This window comes from Poecilia mexicana, unplaced genomic scaffold (assembly GCF_051168715.1).
Source record: "Poecilia mexicana isolate PSO_F unplaced genomic scaffold, ASM5116871v1 scaffold_10, whole genome shotgun sequence".
NCBI classification, from domain to species: domain Eukaryota; kingdom Metazoa; phylum Chordata; class Actinopteri; order Cyprinodontiformes; family Poeciliidae; genus Poecilia; species Poecilia mexicana.
In genome coordinates this window covers 21,728,124-21,750,801 of record NW_028263379.1, presented here as the reverse complement: position 1 = coordinate 21,750,801, position 22,678 = coordinate 21,728,124, and the positions used below count along the sequence as shown (strand labels likewise).

Below are 22,678 nucleotides of genomic sequence, written 5' to 3'. Positions count from 1 at the left end.
CTCAATAAATTAATGTACTCAAATTAAATTATGTTTTTTTTTTAGTTATTCAGAATAAGATTATCCTACTGGAATATAATTATATTTTATTTCAAATAAAAGTAGCAACACATAATCAACAGCTCTGCTATATGATAGCTTCAGAGAAAAAAAACTGAAGGTCATTGAACATTTAATGGTGAGCTTTGATGGTCTATTTCTGAACTGAAATAGTACAGTTAATAACTACACTTAAGATTTTTATTTTGCATTTTACAAAACTTTATGTATTTCTAAGTTTCAATAATAAATTATTTATTTATGTATTTATTTATTTATTTATTTTATTTATTTATATTGAAAAAGAAAATACCTTTGTAATAAGCAATAATAGCTTTAATTGAAGCGCGCAGTTGTGATTATGACCACCAGGGGGTGCTGTTTTGTTTCACTGATTTGTGAAAGTAAGCTGCTAACAGAATGATACAATAAAATGGCAAAATACAAAAACAATACACATTTCAAGTTTATTATGTAAAAATATTTTTGACAAATATAAGATATCTTACCCCTTTTATAAAATGAGGTGTATTAATTCCAATTGTTGTCCTACAAGTAAGGACCAATACATGGGCTGGACATGGAAGAAACCTCTTAAAATCTCACCTGAAGGTGAACAGCAGCGAAAACTTTCCTCTCACAGATGACAGAGACTTGTAGATGGTTACAATAGCCTCCTCACTCGAGCTATTTCAGGGAAATTGGGTAACGTTAGCTTTTAGGGGATAGGGTATCCTAACTTTTCTTAGCTGTAAAATATTTTTTTTCATGCTTTTTGCTCATTGAGTAAATGAAGGTTACTCTCTGTCCTTTAAGTGCAGTTAAATCACTTTCTTTCAGTAGATAACTAGAATATACATCAATATGTGAACTTTTCTCGGGATTATTTAACGTCAAATTTCTTTACATGACTCTGTGCCGATCTGACATTCTTTTAAATATCTGCATGTTGGTCTATGAAGAAGCTTCACATATCAATTCAGCCTGTTGGTTAATTCTTTATGACAGGAGATATTTATAAATATGGGATTACAGTTACTTTAAAAGAGATTTACAGCCCAAACATATGTAGGTTATTCAAGTAATCCAATGGTGCTATATTCCGGTGAAGGTGTGCAGTAGGTCAAAGGAACTTAGTGTGGATCTTTCTGTGCACATGTAACAGCAGTGCTCATGTAAGAATGTAGTTGATGTGAACTATATCTGTGCAGCAAAAACACTTTCTTTCTTTTAGCTTTAAAACTTCTAAAGTATTTTATATTCCCTCATTTTGAAGTGGATATAAGAAGCCATTTTTAAGTAAGTAAGCAGACAGACATGTGCCTTAACTCTCACAGAGCATAAATGAGTAAAGAAACTTTTTATAAACATTGATTAAAAAGTGCATTGTTTTATTTGTCCATATGATTTCCACTGCTCGGCACCTCTTTATTGTGTTTATTTGCTGTTAGTATGAGAAATGTTCAGGCAAGTCACCTGAAATCTCATGAAATAACACGAGGACATGGCACGAAATGAAATAACATCTCATTTCATTTTCATGTACAAGAAGTACATGTAAAGATGTACTTTACAAGAAGTAAACATGTACTTCTTGTTAAGCTTCCTTCGTTGACGTTGTGTTACTTCTTCTATGAGCTTCAAACCATCACAGATCCTTAAACTTAATGATGAGAAACAAGCGTCGTGTCAAAAACATCCTTTCCGGATCTTGCTAATGTCATAAAAAAAAGGGGTTTTATCCGCTGTCAGTCAGATACAGATGGTCCTGCCTTAAGCAAAGCACTTTCAGTATCTTGGTCTCTGATGGTAATAGACTAGAGAAAGGATAATCAGATTAATGCTTTGTTTGCAGTTATGTGGGCGCTGTTCTGGTCTGGTGTAGCGAAGAAATTTGAGACAAGCGACACTTTCAATTTACCGTCTGTCTATCACAGATGGATGGTAAATCAAAATAACAGATATTTGGCCATTCTAAGGTAAAAACAACAAACAACTTCCAGTCCAGTGGGGGCACGGCTGACTCTGTGGGCGGGCAATGCCCCCCAACGCTGCAGACCTGCGTCTATGTTCCAACACCTCACATAGGATGTTGCGATGCGAGTCATTATTGATTGAACAAGATCCCAGATACAACCAGCTGAAAAAAAAAGCTTTTTCTGTAGGATGACTGCATTTGGCTTTAGACAGATATACTTTTAGGTATTTTTGCTCACGTGTTTTAATTGGATTTTAGTTCGCTGGAAAATCTCCCCCCATGTTTGTCCCAACTTTTTTTAACATAGCGTTGGCAGGAAAGTTACAACAAAATGTGCATTTATTTGACAAAATGAAAAACGGTACACAAATTCTTTGTTTCAACACATAATTCATATTTCTGTTATATTGAATGAAACATATATTTTTTGGAGATAATTTACAAATGGTTGCATTTCACTTTTATTTACATTTTACAAAACAGCTCAACCTTTGGGCAAACACAGGTCGAACAACAGTTGTAAAAACAAAGTCAGACTAAATAGCATTTTAGCTCTTTGATTTTCATCCACCAACCAGTTTTTCCAAGAGACTTCTGTTTTTTCTTAGTTCTGCTGATTTGCAAACGTCTCTTTTTGTGACAATACACATTGAGTTCTTATTGCTTCACTTCAAAAAAATCTGACAAATTCTCAAACGTTTTCTCAGTCCAGCACTGATAACACGAGAGTCCAAGTGTTTATCACTGGTTGTTTTTATGCTCCTGCTTTGACGATTACTGGCGTTTCTTTATGCAGTTGTGCGGCACACATTCATCCTGTTCCTCCAGCTCAGGGCAGGGGCTGCCAGCGTTTGCTGGCCGCAGAAGTATGTAACGTGTGCGGTGACGAACTCCGCCTCTGGAGCAGGGACCAAGACACAGACCCCAAGATGACCAGAGGGAGACTTCGCAATCCAAAGGTGTTGCTGGGTTTAAAGAGAGAGACAGAGAGAGAGACAACAAGAAAATGAGGAAACAGTGCCCAAATGATGCCTGTTCTGCAGCAGTCATATACATGCAGACAGACAAACAGATAGATTATATTGTTCTGGAAGAGTAAATCTATGGACTAATCTTTCCCAGTGAGGGTGAAAAGTGTGATCTTTCTAGGGTTGGAATTCACTCTCTGTCCCCTGTCTTAAAAAAACTATCATGCCACTCTGGCGTTGCCCCTATGCCTTTTCAATATGCAACACTGAAAAGGTCTATTAACTATGATGGACCTACGCAGAATCTCATCTTTGTAGATTGACTTCCTGCCAATGGAGAGCTATTTAAACTACCTCAGTGACCTCTGCTACTGTGATGGAATGCCTTCTTCCGAGTCTTCAGTTTCCGACTCCTTCACAGTAAAGAGACAGGATTGAGGAGATCCTCAAAGCGCTCTTTCCACCGGTCTACAATAACACCAGTCTGGGTCTGCAGTTCCCTAATCCAAAAGCAGACAAAACACAGATGCAGCAGTCTGTCTTATTTTTTCTATATCTGTGCTAATTGACATTCGTTATAGACAACCAAGCCTTCAAGGCCTTCTCCAACCCAACAGGTTCCATCACCTCTGGGGGTCCATCAGCAGATCCTCTGGTTGCCAACACAACAAACGGCAATATATATTCTGATTTCACGACCCCAACTTCCCTTGGGAGAGGAGAGAGATTCTCCAGGAGGCATAAGTTGAACAGGTTCCTCCACCAGACGTTCGCAGCTCACTCTCAACTCATGTTCGGTTTTACCAGATCTGTCTGCCAAACCCCTGCCACTGGATTCAGCTCGCTACCAGGTGGCAATGAGTTGATATCTCTAGCTCTCTCTTCAGCCGCAGCAGGTCAAATGATAAGATTACAACACCGATCGTCGACCTTTAGCCCAAGATGACCTGATATCAAGCACACTTGACTCACACCTTGTGATCGACTCGTGCTCTGTTAAATTGCAAAACATCCTTTGGACTCCAAGAAGGCTGGGTAATCCGAACTGCTGTTCAGTGCAAAAGGTCAGAGCCTTCCCTCTTGCAACCTAATACCACAAAGAGGTGACCCTTCATGCTAGTTAACTCTAAAACCGAGGCAGTCAGCTGAGAGCTTGCGGGTATCCCCACACCCTGGGAAGCCCCTCTACCCGGAGTTGGGTTCTACACTGTTGTGGTCCAACCTCAAACAGCAGCTCCAGCTACCTTCCTACCAGTTGCTGGTAGGAAAAAAAAATCTCTAAATACTTTCAAGGATATAAATATTTTTTGTGAGGAAAAGCTTTGTGTTATTACCTGAGAAACGCTGAGGATTGATGGAGTTTGGCAGAATGTGATTAGAAATAGAAGTTTGGCGGTCTGGCGTTCGACGCTGCCGGGTAATCTTTATGCTGGCAATAGGTGGAAGCTCCTTTAGTCGAGGGTAGTAGAAGGAATTGGCCGGATGATTCGGCATTTGTGACGTGATCTGAAAAGCAGTCGGCGAGCAGTTCATCAGAAAAAGGCAACAGATTCTCAGTAGAACCCCCAGTGCATATTAGCCAGCTCTAAAGCACATCCTGCAAAATGATGGATTGTCTGTTACATAAGGGGCCCCTTTTTATTTAAATCACTTCAGGTCAGACATGAGACCTGCCAAGCAATCATTCAGCCACAGACAGCCAAGAATGATGCCCCGTTCCCACTCTGCTTACGTACTCCAAGAACAAGACAGAGACACCAGAATCTGAGGCACCAGCAGCTTAGCGAAGGACATAAACAGATGATGGTTTCCTCCTACCTTTGTAATGTTTTCAGGGGGGCTGGTGGGAAAGTTGGGAGAGGAAAAAGTGAATCCACTGTCCGTTCCTGCATCGTAAGGCTGGAGGTCGACGGTCACTTCCTGTTTCCACCGGTTACCCTCACAAAGATTGAGGCTGTCCACACCGACAAACCAGTCAGGGCTGGGAATCATCTTCACCATCAAAGACAGCTGTCAGACACAAAACACTGATGTTAGACTTCAATGAGTTTAATTGAAAAACTATGAAACACTAATTATCATAATTTTGTAAAAAAAAAAGAAAAAAAAAAAGGGATGACCAGATTACCAGGAAGTTAAATACTACATGCTAGTAAAAAAAAAAAATACTTAAGAGTTCCTTGCAAAGGTATTCATATCATTTGTGCTTCACATTTAAGCCACAATCTTGTTGCACTTTGTTGGGATTTTATGTGACAGACCAACATAAAGTGCACATTGTAAAGTGGAAGAAAAATTATACGTTTTTTCACTATAAACAAAAATACAAAAGCATGCGTCCTACTGCGACACCCCTAAATATAACACAGTGCCACCAATGGTTTGTGAAGGCCTCAGAGGTTTGTTGTTAAGAGAACAAACAGCAACCAAGTGCAAAACAGGCGAGGCTGTCGAGAAATTTAAAGCAGAGTTCAGTCCTAAAACAAAAGCCCAAGCTTTGAACATCTCACAGAGCTCTGCTCAATCCATCATCTGAAAATGGAAAGAGTACAACACAACTCCAAACCTAAGCAAGACATGATAGTCCACCTAAACTGGCAGGCTGGGAAGGAGAACATCAATCAGAGAAGCAGCCAAGAAGAGGATTGTTGTCACTATGGAGAATCTGTAGCGTTATCAGCTGGGAGAATCTGCATACTATTAGCCGCACTCCACAAATATGAAGTTGAAAACTGACAGGGGTGGAGGTTCACCTTCCGACAGAACAATAATCCTAAACAGTACATCACATGCATCAAATCATGTTCATATGCCAAAGTGGCCCAGTCAAAGTGCAAACCTAAAAGACAGAGGATATTTGGTAAGTGTTAACCTGAGATTAACATGACCTGGTCTGACTCAGCTTGAGTGATTCTGTAAGGTAAAATGAGTAAAAATGGCCCTCTGTAGACTGAAGTGTGAGGTGGCTTTATCTGGTAATCACAAAAAGAGAGCTGAATGGACAACACATTTTATAGATTTTATTTGACAAAAACAATGTACCTTTTTCTTCAACTTCTAATTTATGCTTTTTGTTGGTTCATCACATAATATTAATATAAAAAAAATAAACTCTGGTTTGTGGTTGTAACATGACAATATCTGAAAATGTCCAAGGTGTAAAACTACTTCTATTTTCCACCAACGACTCAAATGGTTGCTACCACACAGGCATCTTCAATACCATCCAAGACCCAAACTGTCTTGTTCACATTTAAGGTAAGATATTGTGCAGTCATAGTCTTCCAACATAACCCCATAAAAAAAACCTGAACTCTATTTGAAGCTGAATAAAATAACTCTTATCTCTAATAGAAATGTTTTATACTTTGACACGTAGAATGAAATGCAATGAAAACACTTGTTATTTTAATATAATAACCATTAGTTCACTTTGGACTGTGCAACTGTTTAAATCCCCCCGCTGTGGAAAGTGAGATGAGTGCAGAATGAATGAAATTACAGAGATCACAGTAACACCAGCCAGGACAATAAATGCAATAGGCCTGACATCACACACACGAGCGCCGATGTAGGGATTTTGCGACTATAAAACAGAGTCGGCATGTGCGCACGTGCACCCCGTCTGTCTCCCGTATGATGTATGTTTCCTGAGAAACGGTGATCTCATCTCGGGGGGAGGAATTAGGGTCAAAGCACACTGAAGTGATGGCAGAAGACCAGACAGCAGCGCATTTGAAAACTTCTCCATTTTTGGAGAAAAAAAACAACAACCCAAAAACGCTTGACAATCGCTGCTCATCTTGTCAGTCTGAGGGTCGGTTTTTGTGTGGGCTTTGAATGAATCACTGGTGTTGAACCAAACAGAGAGCGGGGACCAGCAGATCTGAGACAAAGGAATGAGATGAGTCAGGAAGACATACGAGTGTTAATGTTTTTCTTCCAGTGATAAATGTTAAAAAAAAAAGTAAAGACTAAACCAGAAGAAGTCCTGTGGCTTTTTCAGAAACATCAGTGTCCTTTCATTGTTGATCTTTGAACTTCCTGCCTCTTATGCTTTTCATCTTTTCCTGAAACTCTCCTCAGCTAATCTGAAAGACGCCGCCTCTCGGCTAATTTCTTTACTATTAGCTAAAGGGAAAGTTTGCACGACTGTTCAAGACAAATCTTTAAAGCCCGTGTCCATCTCAGAAAACCGTTTTCAAAGACCAGAAGGCATCCGGCGGAAAGCCTCTCGAGCGGCTTAAAATGGCTCACATCCTGCGTCTCCATCTGGTTGAGCTCCACATTAAACAAAAGCTGGATATATGATGACAGAAGTCATGTGTCTGGGATTCCTGGCAGATGTCGTGTAAACCATCGGCTGTCTTCAAAGGAATGATATAGTATTTATAAATGAGAGCGCAACAGACAGTGCAACATGCTCACAGATTAAGTTATCAGCTGGATCACGTCATTAAATCATGTCCAACACAGCACGCTCAATAGCTGGGCTTTGCTTTGCTTATCTGGTCTAAAAACAGACCGGCACAGACGTCACATACCTGGAAGACAACACGGCGGGGTGCTGTACATTACCTATGCTTACAGAAACAATGCTCACCTAAAGAGTGATTAGTTCTTTTGTTTTGCCCTCTGGTTCAAGGACTCAGAGAATTAGCCTCCTAATGTAGTTGACAATGCAAGCCGGAGACTCTCTAGACATGATAACCTTTATAAAATGCCACTTTTTAAGGGTAATTACAATAAAAATTGAAAAAAAAAAAAAAAAAAAAAAACAGGATCCAATTCTTTTTATTTTAAACAGTAAGGCACATATCATTGAATGGACAAAAACCCAGATTTCATTGCATATGGGTGTGAAGTGTAGTGGACGCAAGAGGAATGGACCTTCTCTCTCGGCTGATCATGAAGGTAAGAAGCAAAAAAAGAAAAACCTTATATCGCCTCAAAAGAGACCACAGATTTAATTCGACAACTTTTTACGTTAAACTTCAGATTCTTTTTTTTTTTTTTTCTCTTGCTGGTATCAAAACTGTGAAATGCTTGTGGACCCCTGTGTGGAGAACTGAGCCACAAAAAAATATAGCTTGTGAAATAAAAGACAACTGGGGGGAGAAAAGAGGCAAAGACTGGGTTATAAACACTAGATGATGACATAATCTATATCCTAATTGATGAGTAGCAAGCAGTTGAAACCAAAATTACACATAATCTCTGGCAGACTTAGATTAAAATTAATTTGTATTCAAAGAAGAAGTTAATTTTTGAGAGGAAATGTAACAGGAAATAATGAAAATGTGTGAAAGAGTTTACGTTTCCCAGCAATTCGTCTGTTTTTATTTACCTTTTCTTCCTAAAAATGATTTATACCTCTTAACCGCATGAGGATGAGCTGAATTTAGAGCAGTTCTTGTTAAGGGGAAAACTGGCTCAAATATGCACACAAACTCCTATAATAGGCTAAAAAAAACAGTCAAGCATATGAATTGTGTTGTTCTATTGAGCTGGTGGTTTCGACAAATATTTTGCACAGAAAGTGGAAAGCGTCCATGTTGCTTGGCTATTGTTTTATGTGTGTTTGGCTAACCATCTGATAACATCTGAGGTGAATAATCACTAAACAAACACAAAGTGAAGTGAGCTGAGCTACAAATTGAAACAATAAAGACAATTAATTCAACAGGCCAGATGTTTGCCTTGCCTCATAAAAATAGCGTTTAGGTTTTTACCAAGAAAAGCACCAGACCAGTCAAAAGTAAAAAAAAAAAAAAAAAAAAAAGCTACATGTTGTTGAACATAAAGTAATGCTTTGTTTAATTTTTCTCAACGTAAAGCCACTCTGGCCAACAGGCATCTTCATAAATAATATCTCAGAGGAAGGGAATGTGTACGTAGCTCCTTTTGTTAAATGACATTCTCGGATTAAAAGTTAAATGTGTTTTTTTTCTCCCTCTCTCTCTCTCTATTTATTTAATGAACTATGAAAGATTTCATTGGCTCCCCCAAGCGGGTCAGTACACGACACATCATACTCACCAAATTGCATCAGATTATATCTGTTGTATCTATTCATACCAGCATCCAGCATATGAAATCTTTTAGAATCTAATTGAAAACAAAGGAAAAGTAAGATGTTTTTTTTTTTTTTTTTGATCAAGCATCGCAAGAGTGAGGATGACCGAAAATGGATTTAGACATTTATATTGAAACCACAATCTGGACTGAAGCAACCTGTAATCAACTAAAGGCCCCTCTCTTGCGTTGGCTCGCGTTAAAGTTCGTGAGTCGACTGACCGTCAGAGGAGCTCTGAGCAACGACGATGCCCACTGCAAGAAGAGCCCGTTTGTTCCCAGCCCAGATTGACAATGAATACACTCATCTGCAGTTTATTAAAGTTCACATGCTAGAAGAACGGGGATTGTTGGAATTATGTTTCGTAGACAGAGAAGATCAAACACTGAAGTTTTTGGTTCAAAGCAAAAAAAATAAAAAAATAAAGATCTGTTTGGACAAAGGAAGCGCTGCGTCCAATGCGGGAGAAACTCATCCCAGATGCGCGACCCCAAACGACTGTAATGGTTTTGACATGTTTTGTTACTCGTGAAATAATTTCAATCAATCACAGCAACAAATTTTGACCAACAGCGTCAGGATGTTCATTCGCTGACTTAATCTCTAAAGGAAAGTGAGGCCTGTAGAGCATTAAATGATGTTCTTGGCCACTTTGTGACCTTCTGGATGAATCATCTGAGCACTCTTGGAGTAATTTTGAAAGGCTGGCCAGTTTTCAGATGGTTCACCACGAATCCATGTTTTCTCCATTGGTGAATGACGACTCCAAGTGTAGTTCACTGGAATCCCAAACCCACTGAAATGCTTTTGTTTTTGTTTCTGTGTTTTTTTTTCTTCAGGCTGAGAGATATCAATGACTTTGTTTCCTAACTATTTTTGGAAATCTTTTATCCCGTGTCACATTGTCAAATAGATTCTATTTAAGGGACTTCTGATTTTCTGCAGTAATTAGGCCTGGGTGTGGCTGGTGAAACTGATCGTTTGTAGTTAAGCGCAGCTAATACATGACTTATCTTTGTGCTTGGTGATAATAGCAGGATAGGTTGTATTTTGGGTTGTGCGTAAATAAAACACGCCAGCCCAAAGTTTAACAAGCTAATTAAAAAAAAAAAAAAGCAAAAATCACTGGTGGGCCAATTTTCCCTTCCCACAGACAGGAAAACTGTAGCTGCTTCTACGTGTCTGCAGTCTTTCTGTTGAGGTAACTGGCATTTACTGGTATTTACCTTACACAGATGGGGCCCCTCCCTCGGCTCCAGCTCAGACCGAGAGCAAAGCGTGCGGGATGGATGTAGGCGTTTGCGGCTACTGAACTCAAGCACTTTGTCTAAACAAAGTCTGACAGGGTGTAGTGGAAATAAGTAGGAAATGACTTGGTGGGGTGCAGATGCACGGTGTAATAGACCCAGCTCAAAGTGACCGCGTGAGTGTAGATGTTGCTTTGTGAAGCTCGGCCGTCTCCTACCAGTGGGTTGCGGGGCACCATGAGCATCTCCGTGGAGCTGTGTCCGATCCCATTGGGAATGCCTGCTGTCCGGTACATGACTCCGACCGTGCGCTTCTTCCGGGCCTCCTTGGCTGCTTTCATCAGCTCCACCGTCACCCCGACTTCAGCAAAGCTCTGCACCCCGGGACTGGCCGAAGAGCCCTCCTCCCAGAGCCGAAAGTGGCGGTTGTGGCTCGCCGCTGTTGAGAGAGAAAAGGCAATTGAAGAAATGTGAGATGAGAGAAGCGAGATGCGCGCTCACTTGACTCCTTTCGAGTGTCGATGAAGCTCCGCAGAGTCCTGAGCCAGACGATGAGATAATTTCCACCACGGAGCCCGAGTGTACTTCTACGGCTGCCTCCTACTTCCTGCATTTAAACTGATGATTCTGAGGGAATTGCTCATGTGCATGTGTTATTGCAAGGTTATATTCTCCGTCTTTTCCTGCAGAAACCGCAACACAGGCCGGAGCTGCCAGGATGTAGGTCAGGATCCTGGACTTGGCAGGCAAAACTTGGACAACAATTTATTTTAACAATTCTGAAAACCCTTAATGATGCTTTTTTGATGCAGCCCGGGCCAGCAGGCTTTCTCTTCACATTCTTTTGAAAAGTTCTGACTATCTCAGAAATCTGTTAAAAATCAAGAGCCCAGTTTTAGATTTAAACCACAGGTTCTGGAGACCCACAAAGCCGCTGACCTGGGCCCGTGGTTTTAAGGGCAGCGTAAGGTTAGCCAGAAACACGCTGACAAATGCTCTGATGGTTCTGCCTTACCTCACTTTTCAGAGCTGCATAAAGACAAGCGCGCGCGCGCACACACACACACACACGCACAACTACACACACACACACAAAGTCTGGATTTTAACCTTAAATAGTCTTGACACATGTATGAGCGCACACTTAGTTGCACAACTTGCCTAGCACACTTCACACACTATCTTGTTTCTCCCCATACCGCCATTACTCGTGGACCTTAATTGCATTTCCATCCTAACTAGCATCAAACCCCCGAAATTTGATAATGCATCACACTTGTGCCCCACCAAGACTTCAAAGCCAACCCTTCCTAAACCGCTTGAGTATTTTTTTTATTCATGACAAAGTCCAGTCTTTCAGAGTCCTCGGCCCTACTGACGTTTGCTGCAGCTTTTTTTTTTATTGTCCCCTTTAGTTTACTGTCTGCTCACTGAGGCCCTTGTGTTTTTGTTCCCTGGTGACAAAGACCGTCCATTTCCATGCCCATGGAAATAATTATGTCAGACCCGCTGGTGCCTGTCTCTGTTAGGAATAAGTAGGGCGCTCTCCTCTTCCATGGCATCACTGGGCCACCTGGAAACCAGACATGTCCCCAATATTTTTTTTTTTTGGGATATTACTCGCTTCAACCTTCTACTTTGTCACGTCACAATAACATAGCAATAGCAACACTGCTTTGGAATGTTCTTCAAAAAAATCTTTTTAAATTTTCTGTTATTTATTCGATTTTTAAACTCAGCACGAGATGTAAAAAATGTTTGTTTTCTTGTGCTTGGAAAACATTTTGTACTCCATTTCTGATCAAAGCATGAGATGAGTCATTTCTCTTTGAAAACTACTCACTGTGTGGCCTATCTGTAGATATGTGAATCATATTTGCGTAAACTTGCAGTTCAAATTTCAGCTAAGGCAGTTATCAAAAATCTTAAGACTCCTAAATTGGTGCAAGCACACAAAAGTGTCGTCATTTAAACTGAAAAGGGATTCGGCTGGGTGAAAGATAAATATGTCCATCATCAAAGTCTAATTTTACTGTGTTTATGATTAAATTATGTTTTTAATGGGGTTTTTTCACATTTGCTCAGTGTCGCTGGACGTGATCCTGCTGGTTTTCAGGTTTGTATATTTCACTGAATTCTTGTGTTTTCTGATCACTTCATTGTTTAGTCGTGTTCTTTTCTGCAGCTTTTCCTCAGATTTTGGTTCAAAAACTTTTGTTTTTGTGATTCCACTTTGAGTTCTCTGATCTCTGTTCATGTTGTTTCCTCCTCCTTCTTACATCTGCAACACATTCAGTTAATCAGACTCACCTGTTTAGGTAATCATGTTTGTACTCCCGACTCTTTTCGGCTCCATTTTGGAACCATGTGATTTTTGTCTGACAGCCGACAGACAAAGAGAAACACCATCTGGTAGTTTCTTTTGACCTTTTATTTATTTATTTATTTTAAATTCACTGGCAATAAAATCTTCTGACGCTTTCCTTTCATTCCAAAAACACTCGAAAGAGAAGCCATGTTTTTCCTCACCTATGAGTTTGGACCACTGCGCTGGGGGTCGGAACAGGGGATACTGCTTTGGAAACGCCTGCGGGCTCCAGTGACCTGTAAAGACCAGGATGTAGGAAGCGGGACCCTTGGCTGTGCAGCCCGTTCCGTTGAGGGGTTGCAGAGGCTCGGCAAACGCGAAATGAAGCTTCACCAGCAAAACGAGTAGCTTGTGCAGCCAACCACAGGCCGGGCGCTCTGAAGACATCATCTGCAGAGGAACGAAAAAGGAAAAACTGGGTTATTCCTCCGGCTGCATGTTGGAGCTGGAGACGACTCCTGAACAAAGGCTGATAAGGAGGCTGAAACCGTAAACTGGGAGGCGCATTTTAAGATCAATTGTGTTTGGGCGCATAATCTTGGCTTGGGAGGAAACAAAAAGGAAAGACTAGCCTGAACATTTAGGAAGCCAAGCCCTGGACAATCCTCGAAAATACAAAAGGAGACGGGGAAAATTCCACATCCCTGCCCTCGTATCACAACACGGACGTTTCATCTGAGAACAAAGCTTGTTGAACCTTCTGACCCTTGAGCTTTCAACTTCTGGGCTGGGCATGGTGTGTGTGTGTGTGTTTATCTCCAGCCAATCTCTGGCTATGCGACAACAGCTAATATTCAGCAGGAATGTGTGTTGCAGGAGCTGCCCTGAAATAAAACAGCACATATGACATGTCTGAGGCTGGATGTGAAATCTGTCTGACCTCACCGACTGACCATCCACTGACCCGCAGCTGAGTCAGACAGACTCGCACTCTATTTAGAGGCAGAGAGGGGAGGAGGGCACATGCAAACACTTTTCACCTTTTATATATTTTAACAGGGCTAAGGAGAGTAACGGAGGGGAAACGTGTGTTTTCACTTCTCCCAAATCCTCAGCCAAAGTTTTCTGCCTTATTTAGACGATGGCCAAAAGCTGGACTGCAGCGTTAAGTTCACACTGTACATGCCAAGCGGTCAAATCGCCATCAGTGAAAATCGTAAATGCATCTTAAATCACCAACTTGATTTCGATTGTATGTGTATTTGAGGTTAAAAGCTTTTTTTCCAAGAGCATGCAGGGGTTCCTAAAAGTATTAACTCTTCGCTAAATTTTAAGCAAAAACGTCAACATGTCGCAATTTTAGCACAGACTAAATAAAGTCGAGCACGGTGATGATCTGAAAGGAGATATTTTGACTAGCAAAACTTTTTCACAGATAAAAATCACAAGAGTTTTGTGGAGACTTGTATTCAGTAACCCTGAGTCGACACTTTGTAGAGGAACCTTTTACTGCAAAAATGCTGCAAGTCTTTTGGGGGTAAAGCTCTACCTGCTTTTAACCTTTGCCATAATTATGAGGGATGTGACGTATATCAAAATGCCATGTTAGCTTTCTTCTGCACAGCATTTTTCACGTAGGTTTTGGTCGGTTTTGGTCTGATCTCACCAGATCGTCGTCTTCCTGGTGTTTTCTACATGACTTGTTGCAAAGTGCAAATGGGACTTCTTATGATTCACGTCTCACTGAGTTTGCATTTATTGCTCTAAACGTCGTTACAACTCCATCCCCGAACTCTCTGTCGAGCTTTTTAGCCATTTGTTCACTAATAATAAAAAAAAAAAAAATCTGACGCCTTCAAAGAACAGCTGGATTTATATTAATATTAAATTACAAACAGGCGAATTTTCAACACTTTTTATTAGCAGAAATGTGACAATTTTTTTTTTTGAGCTACTTTGTTTTGGAACTTGTGCCTGCAGCGTTGGCTGCTTTATGTTTGATTTCTTCCTTTGCATCATTTCAACACATTTCTCCACTTCTGACGCAGAAGTAAACATTGTCCTGCTGTTTCTCTCTGCTGTCGGCTTCATTTCCGAATCGCGTCACAAATAAACACAAAAACGCAAATTCAGGGCCACGTGTTTGATTTCTCATGTTACTGAAGGCCGACTTAAACGTGAAATGAAACTTTAAAGCTGAGAGCAGAAGACTTTTCCTTCTGTTGACATTCTACAAGAAGGCAAAGGGCCAATCCGGTGTGTTTCTATAGTATTGCTAAAAGTCCAAGCAGCTGCAGAATGCAGACAGTTAAATTTGGGTTAGTCAACACACACATACACACACACACACACACCATCAACACACCTAACACCCATGTCTTGCTGCATATTGTCCCTGACGTCTATTTCCAGAGCACAGATTGAATTACTCAGCCAACATAGCTCTAAATGTCCAACTCTGACACTTTTTCTGACCGCAGCCTCGCATGTCGCTGATCTTTTGATCAGTTCCCCATCTGTGCCGAATGCAGATTAACCATTGCAGAGTTTAACAGCCATCCATAAAAATACCTGCAGCGTGGAGACACATAGCCCAGCTTTTATCGCTGCAGGGAGAAATATCAAGGTTTGGATGTCCAGCTCCTAAGGTCTCTTCTCTGGCTTCTGCAGAGACTTACCTGTTGCCTAAAACTGGCTCTCTTTATCTCTTACATCTTCAGCACTATTTTGGTTTAGTCAAACCCTCTGACCTTCCTCCTGCACTCATCACACCGATGCTGCAACACACTTCCGACAGCCTGGTATTTCTTGAATTCGCACACAAATATTAAGAAAAATAACCAGCAGATGGATTAATGAGAGCTCACTGTGACTCTGACGTGCAAAAACACACACTTGCACCTGCGGCCCAGGCCCACTGTGATCTCATCAGCCAGCACAGACTCACACGGAGGAGATTTTTTTTTTCCCTGTCAGGCATAAGACTCAATAAAACCTTTCAGGCACCTTCCCTGTGCTGTTAGAGCAGCTTCATGCAGCGATAATGCAAACTTTCAACCTCATCCCATAAATTTGGTCTTTCAGGTCTGCAACACATACACAGATATTTTTAACAAGGAGCTGCCAGGGAAGGTGATTTTCCTTTTCTTTTTCTTTTTTTCCTTGAAAATCTTTTTTATTGGGCAACAATAGCAGAATCAGGAGTTTGTTCAGGACGAGAAAAAAGAAAAAAACAAAAAAAAGATGCAACCATCTGTGTTGAATTATCCTTTTCATGCATGCCTGATCCGTGTGCAGATTTCTGGTGGAGCTACAAGGAGAAAGACGGACACTTAGACAGGTGGGGAACATAACAGGAGGCAAGAAATTTAATTAAGGCAGCCAAATGTGTGGAAAAACGGATTATCCTAAATTATTTTTAGATACACCACTGACAAAGTGTAGAAAGGATGGACATTTTGACAATTTGTGGGCAGAGTTCAGTGAAATAACGTGCAACTCTAAGAAGGAATATATTATCACCTTCCTAAAATAATGGCCTAAGTCTCTTTTTACCAGAGGCAATTTTTGCAAAATAAATAAATGAATAAATAAAAATAATCTCTTTATTTATTTATTTTTTTTTTTTTGCCAAAAGACGATTTAGACAAAAAAATTACTTCTGGCAAAAAAACAAAAAACAACTTTTAAAACCATTATTTTTTATCAAGTTCGCCATATGCAAAAGGTCTAATTGCCAAAATGTGTAGATTGTTTGTTTTAAAAGACATTTGATTGAAAGGACAGGAAAAAATCTTTTATACTTTATATATATATATATATATATGTGTGTGTGTGTGTGTGTGTGTGTGTGTCAGTTTTTGGCTGCTTCTCGTCTAAGCGCAAGACAATATAAATGCACACAGAAGCTTACTTTAAAGCATAAAAATACAAACATACCTCAATAATAATAAGTCACGTTCACTTGAATTGTTGTGAAAACTATTCATCTTCTGCATTTGGTTTCCAAATTCGATCACAGACACCCTCAGCTGCATTTACCTTCAATTACTCATAAACTGCATGTTGACATTGATTATTCAAAGCATTTCACACAGTTGCATGCTTCGTTTAGCTTCCATTTACATCATTACATTATCAGTTTTTTGTTTCGTTTCTGTTGAAAGACAAGACAGAAACTTCCTGGATGCTTCCTGGACCACCACGACACAAGGTGGTCTGGACTCCTGCAGGCTCGGTGTGTGTTGAATGGATGGCGGCTGCTCTGTGTGTGTTCCCTACCTGCATTGGGTCAGTCGGAGAAGCAGCAGCACAACCACAGGGAGGACTCGGCTCTGCTCACTTTCCTCTCCGCTGTAACTGGCACAACCTCATCAGTCTTTTTCGCTCCCTTTATCTCTTTCCAGATTTCTCTCCTCCTACCTTCTCTCTCTCTCTCATTGTATCTCCTCGTATTACCCTCCTCTCACTCTCTTTCTCCTCCCCCACTCGCCCCTCACCTCTCCTTGTATGGAAAGGCAGTTAACAGTCTTTGCTCCTCTCTCTCTTTCTCTCTCTCTCTGTTGTTCAATGTGCCTCAATTCCCAGAAGGCAATCAACATCCCTCCAGGCAAAAGCCCTATAGCGTTGTCTAATTTTTGGTGCACAGTTGCAAAAAAAAGGAAAAAAAAGGCAGTAAAATTGAAAGAGTAAGGAGGACTTGGACTCCCCAGACAGACGTGCAACCTGCCTGACAAATGAGGGGAGTCTGGACAGAAGCACTGGCTCAGATTTCTGCAGCTAATTTCAGTTTGATTGGAAATCAAAGGGAATCAAAGGGGTTTTTAAAATGGTTTCCGTATCTTTCTTTCTTTTTTTTTTTTTTTTGTTGTACTTCTTCTCTGTTTTAAACAACTCCATCTCCAGATCCAGCTGTTATTCGAGCATGAGGAATCCCATTTCCTCAGGTTAGAGTGTGTAAAACGTCGTGTTTGTGTGCAGCAGCAGGAAAAAAAAAAAAAGCGATTCTCCCCACAGCTGGGACGCACATGGACAATCGGGGAGGTTTCTGTTATCAGGAGCCACTTGTGAATATGTTGAAGCTGAGTGTTAAAGAGACCCTGTTTGTACATGTCAGTCTTAAAACAGCCACTTTAACCGAAGGCTTCAAAAAGGAACAAAGCAGCCACCTGTGTGCCCACACATGCACAGCCTGGCAAGGAAAGGTCAGTGTGTGAAAACTCAAAAACCTTTCCCAGTTTCTCATGTGGCTAGATGATGTGATGCAATCCTGACGGGGACTACAATCCATGTTCTTTATGCAAAACATGCCATTATGGGAAACATTTCTGGAGAGAGACTTACATGGTTTGAGCGGTATGATGGATGTCTTCAAAGCATCGTTTTTTTTTTTTTGTTTTTTTTTTTTACAGCTACATTATCGTAGCGCACGTAAAACCTCACAAGCGAGACGTGAAATGATCACGTGGAGGAAGTGGAGTCTTTCTGCCGCTTCCGTTCACCTCCTCTACATTTACACAACCAGTGTATCGCAAAAACAAAACATCCTGACGGTGATCTGGACATGTGGTCAGGACGCCCTCCTGGACGCCTGCAGATTGATGCCTGCAGTGCTGAGAGGAGCAAAGATATTCTCAACCTGGTGCCAAAACGACAGACCTTTCCAGGAATAAGCAGCTGATGATGACGAGCAGAAAAGGGAAGAAGGAAAAGCAGACTTATGGGTATCAGGTGACAATTTAGTTGTGTTTTTTATGCCCTGCAGTTTAAAGGAGTCGGTTAAGTAGATATATTTCCCTCCATCTGTTTCTCCCTTCATTACGGACTTGATTCATCTTTTTGATTTCCATCCAGTCCTTCTGCATCCTTCAGCCAGTCTGTTCCGCTCAGCGAGCGGGCAGACTGATATTAAGCTTCAAACAACTTTTTTTGTTTTAGATTGGTCAGGTAAAATCACCTAAGCTCACAATGGCAGATAGAGTGTAAGTGTTTCTGAAAGCTGGAACTACTGACGGCTGTGATTATTGTAACACACACACACACACACACACACACACACACACACACACACACACACACACACACACACACACACACACACACACACACACACACACACACACACGGGAGATTAGCATTAGGACACCAGATACAGCAGCAGATCTGCCAGGCTGACGCAAAACTCCAAGATAGATGGAAGTTTTCCTCTCGTCCTCATCGGTCAATCATGAGCTCGCGTCAGCGTTGCTCCAGTGAGTGAAGTCAGAAGAGGGAAAGCCATGAGCTAATCACAGAACGCCAAAGCCAGACAGACGCAGAGAGGAAAGAGATCAGGCATTCAGCTGAAGCTCACATTTATGCCATTTTTGGTAGAAATTTTCTAACAGAATGTTCTGATCCATCTAGTAAGAGAGGTGGTATGGCGCCTCGCAAAAGGACTCGCAACCCTTGATTTTTTTTATATAGCCTATAGTTTTTTAACATTTTGTCACAAAATGCTCGCTATATCTGCTCTCCCCTCAACTCTGACCAGGTTCCCTGACGAAAGCAGCATGATGCTGCCTCACAGAGTAGTGGCAGCACTACATGGGTAAGACTTTCATTCAGCTATGCCTTTCTTGACAGATTTGTGAATTTATACCCGTCACATGCAGCGGTTCTTCCACCCGAGCGGTTAATCTCTGCATGTCCATGCAGTCGGTTCGGGTGGAGAGGAGGGTTGTTCCGTCCGCCTGCGTCTCTCACCCCTCTGCTGAGGTGTCTGAGGCCTTCCCAACACAGTTAGGTCCACTAAATTATTCAGATGTTGACTCTCTTTATTGCTTGCAAGACTTTTGAGGGAAACTAGTAGAGTTAGATTGTCTGCAGGTGGATCAGAGGAAAAGTGGGCGATGTGGACTGATCATGCAATTGCATTTCACACATGTACGAAAAACTTTTTCTACATTTTGAAAACTCTTTATGCATTCCCTTTCACAACCAAAACCACGCGCCGCTTTGCGATAGCCTGCGAAATAAAACCCCAGTTAAAACACGCTGAAGTTTCTGGTTGCAACGTGACAAAAACAAAAAAAAAAGCCCAAAAAGTTTGACAGGTATTAATGCTTTTACAAGGCGCAGTTTGTGTCTTTTGGAAAGCACAAGTTAAACCTTGTGAACCTGTGGATTTTGAGGAGCTATTCTCAGCCGCAGACTGTCAACAATTACAGTGGACATTTATTTAGGAGTGCGCGCTGCAGAAGTGGGTCAAACAGAACCAACACGGCCGAGATAATTGTGACGAACCCGGGTGAAATAGTTTCTGTAAACTCAGACAAGCTTCTCAGGCGAATTTAGAGATGATCTTAAGTGGCTAAGAGTCTCTAAAAATCAGACGCAGATGTCCACAGACGGTCAGAGAGCCGAATACAGATCCAATCATTTAAACAAGGATGTGAATCACCCGCTTGCTGGTGCTCCGTGTAAACACAGTGATGAAAACCAGGTTAAACCCCAAACCCAGGATGCTAATATACTTACAAGTACACTCCAGAGACAAAAAGAGACTTCTTACACCAGACCACACACGCAATGCCAATCGTTTTTGCACCAGTTACCAACTACGATCAGAATTAAACCAGCAAGGAAAAAAAACAAAAAAAAAACAATCAATACAGATTAAATGAGCAGTTTAAGGGTATAATAAGATTGAAAACCAAGCTCTGAAAGGGACGCAGCATTTGAGTACTTCGTAGGCTGAAATAATATTCGATCATTCCAGAGACAACCCAAGACAAATATTTATCCCTCCGCCTTCGGGTTGGTAGTCCGATCCCTCCAAGTGGGATACTTTGTCTGCCTGGAGACCAATCCATCACATGGGCAAGTACGCAAACACATGCCATACACTACCACACACACCCCGATCTGTCAGGCTGCCCCCATTAAGGTTCAACGCTGTTAGCTTTTGTTGACTTTCTCATGCCAGAGTGAGGTTATTTCGGTTTTAAGGAGAAAACCTGGAAACTAATACTTGTGGTTGAAAACACTTTGCTTCAGACAAATGGAAGAAATATTAGGCTGAAAGAAAAACAAAAAAGGACTGTTGGCAATTAAAAGGCATACATTTCAAATTGGAAAGGTCTCGAGTGTTTGAATTTGATAAAATGTTGTATTAATTTTCTAACAAACAGAGTCAAACACTAAAAAACATTCTGAAAGAAGAAAAAAGTGCAGACATCTGGAAACTAGCAGAAACAAAAAAAAAAAAACCACCTTGTTTTTCACCAAAATCTAATGCACACTGACCCATTTTACAGAGCACTTATCTGAATTTACGGACTCAGAAGCAGTGTGGGAACCGGGGGTTCACGTTTTACTGGTTTTACTGTGTCCTCCCATAAGTGATGAGGCCTCAGTGTCTACTCCAGCACTAAACGAACAAGCAAACAGAAAAAAGCAAAAGCCAAAATCTCTGGGGGTGCAGCGTGGCGGCTGGCAGAAGTCAGGAACCGTACGACGTCAGGTTGGAGAAGGAGTTGGACGAAGTGCGTTTGAAGTGCGAGTCACATCCAGTAAAAACCCAGCTATCATCCTGGGCCTCTAGCAACTTCTGAGAAGTGGACAAACAGGTGATTGTGCAATACGTCTGTTCCCCCCCTTCCCCCAACTTCAACAAAATCAGAGATCAGAGTGTGCGAAAGGTACTTTCAGAAAGAAGTGCTTCAACTACTGGACTCATTATGTTAATCAGCTGGCTTTTCTTCAGGCGCTGTAGTGTAATTGTCCCACACAAACAGTCCCTTGCACTGGATTTCTTTTGTATTCAGTCCCCTTTGCTGCGATTACTCTAAACTTCAGCATCACCAGTTGCCTTCAACAGCCACTCAATTAGAAAACCATCGTCATTTATTCTCTGCATAACGTGGAGCGACTGCCAACTCTGGAGGAGCAACACGTCTGCAAACATAAGAACAACGTTGTGCAGTCAACGCATCTCGCCTTTCTGAATGCGTGTCAGTAGGAGAGGAATTGCTGAAGAAATTATTTGCAGTTCGCAGCAAACGTGCAGAAGAGACGAAGATTAAACTTTCTGGTCCACATGCACAAATGGCATGTGTGACCTGTGACCCACAGCACACGTTACCCACATGTGGTGGCATGCATCACGCCATGGGGAGTCTTTACTTTATCAGGGATAAGGTATCAGAACTGACAGCAAGGAGGGCAGAGCAAAACTCAGGGCAAAACTGGAAGAAAACATGTTCGAGGAAGCAAAAGACTTCAGATTGGGGTCAAGGTTCAACTTTCCAGCAAGTAAAGAACCCTAAAAATTAAGAGGTGTGAGATAGCGCATTTCATGGTACACAATACAGCTCCAGTATCGCCGATAACGATTCTGATACTTGATATATTATTAAACTTCTGACCTTCAGGTGTTTTATGACGAGCAGAAACGATAGAAAAGCAAAAACGTACAATTTGAGAACACATGGAAACAAAACCTTTTTTGAGGTAGAGCCGAGTGAGAATCTGAAACTGCAGCATCGATCTCAGCATGCCAGTAAGATCGGAACGGTATTATTCAAAAACTGACTTGATATCAATATTATTAATATTTTAGGTCGATCTGCAATTCCACCCACAGAGCCAAAATTAAGTGGTTTAACATTAGAGGTCCTGATGTGGTCTTATGGACATATCTGCTTCAACACATATGAATCGTGTAACTAATGAATTAACTGGTCTCCGTAGAACATGACTACATGCTGGGGAGGTAAATCAGCCATCGGTGTGTCGGACCAGGGACTCGTTCAGACTTAAATCTAAATCAGATTTAGATGCTTCTCTCTCAACAGGGACCAACTTCCCTGAGGAAAAAACAAAAAAAACTTGTGGAGACCACCATAGAGATGGTTGGTAGCATAATTATTCCCCTAAACATTTTAAATGTAGGTTAAAAATCTCACTTTTTGTCCCATCAGACCAGTGTGCCCCCTCCACGACCTTTACAATCTGCAAACCAGACCTCTCTCAACATGGTTTTCTTTCTGCTTCTCTTTCACAAATGCCAGTGTTACGACC

General features: G+C 41.2%; 1 protein-coding gene across 1 annotated transcript; it reads right to left on the bottom strand.

Annotated features, from left to right (window-relative positions):
• Nucleotides 1-2,338: 2,338 nt before the first annotated feature.
• spon2a (spondin 2a, extracellular matrix protein) lies at nt 2,339-21,751 on the bottom strand. Its single transcript, XM_015013609.2, has 6 exons — nt 16,898-21,751; nt 12,838-13,066; nt 10,527-10,747; nt 4,804-4,995; nt 4,320-4,491; nt 2,339-2,982 (listed from the first exon to the last, which is right to left on the bottom strand). Exons 1-6 carry the CDS (start codon nt 16,901-16,903, stop codon nt 2,792-2,794), a joined length of 1,011 nt encoding a protein of 336 aa, XP_014869095.2. The 5' UTR covers nt 16,904-21,751; the 3' UTR covers nt 2,339-2,791.
• Nucleotides 21,752-22,678: the final 927 nt, after the last annotated feature.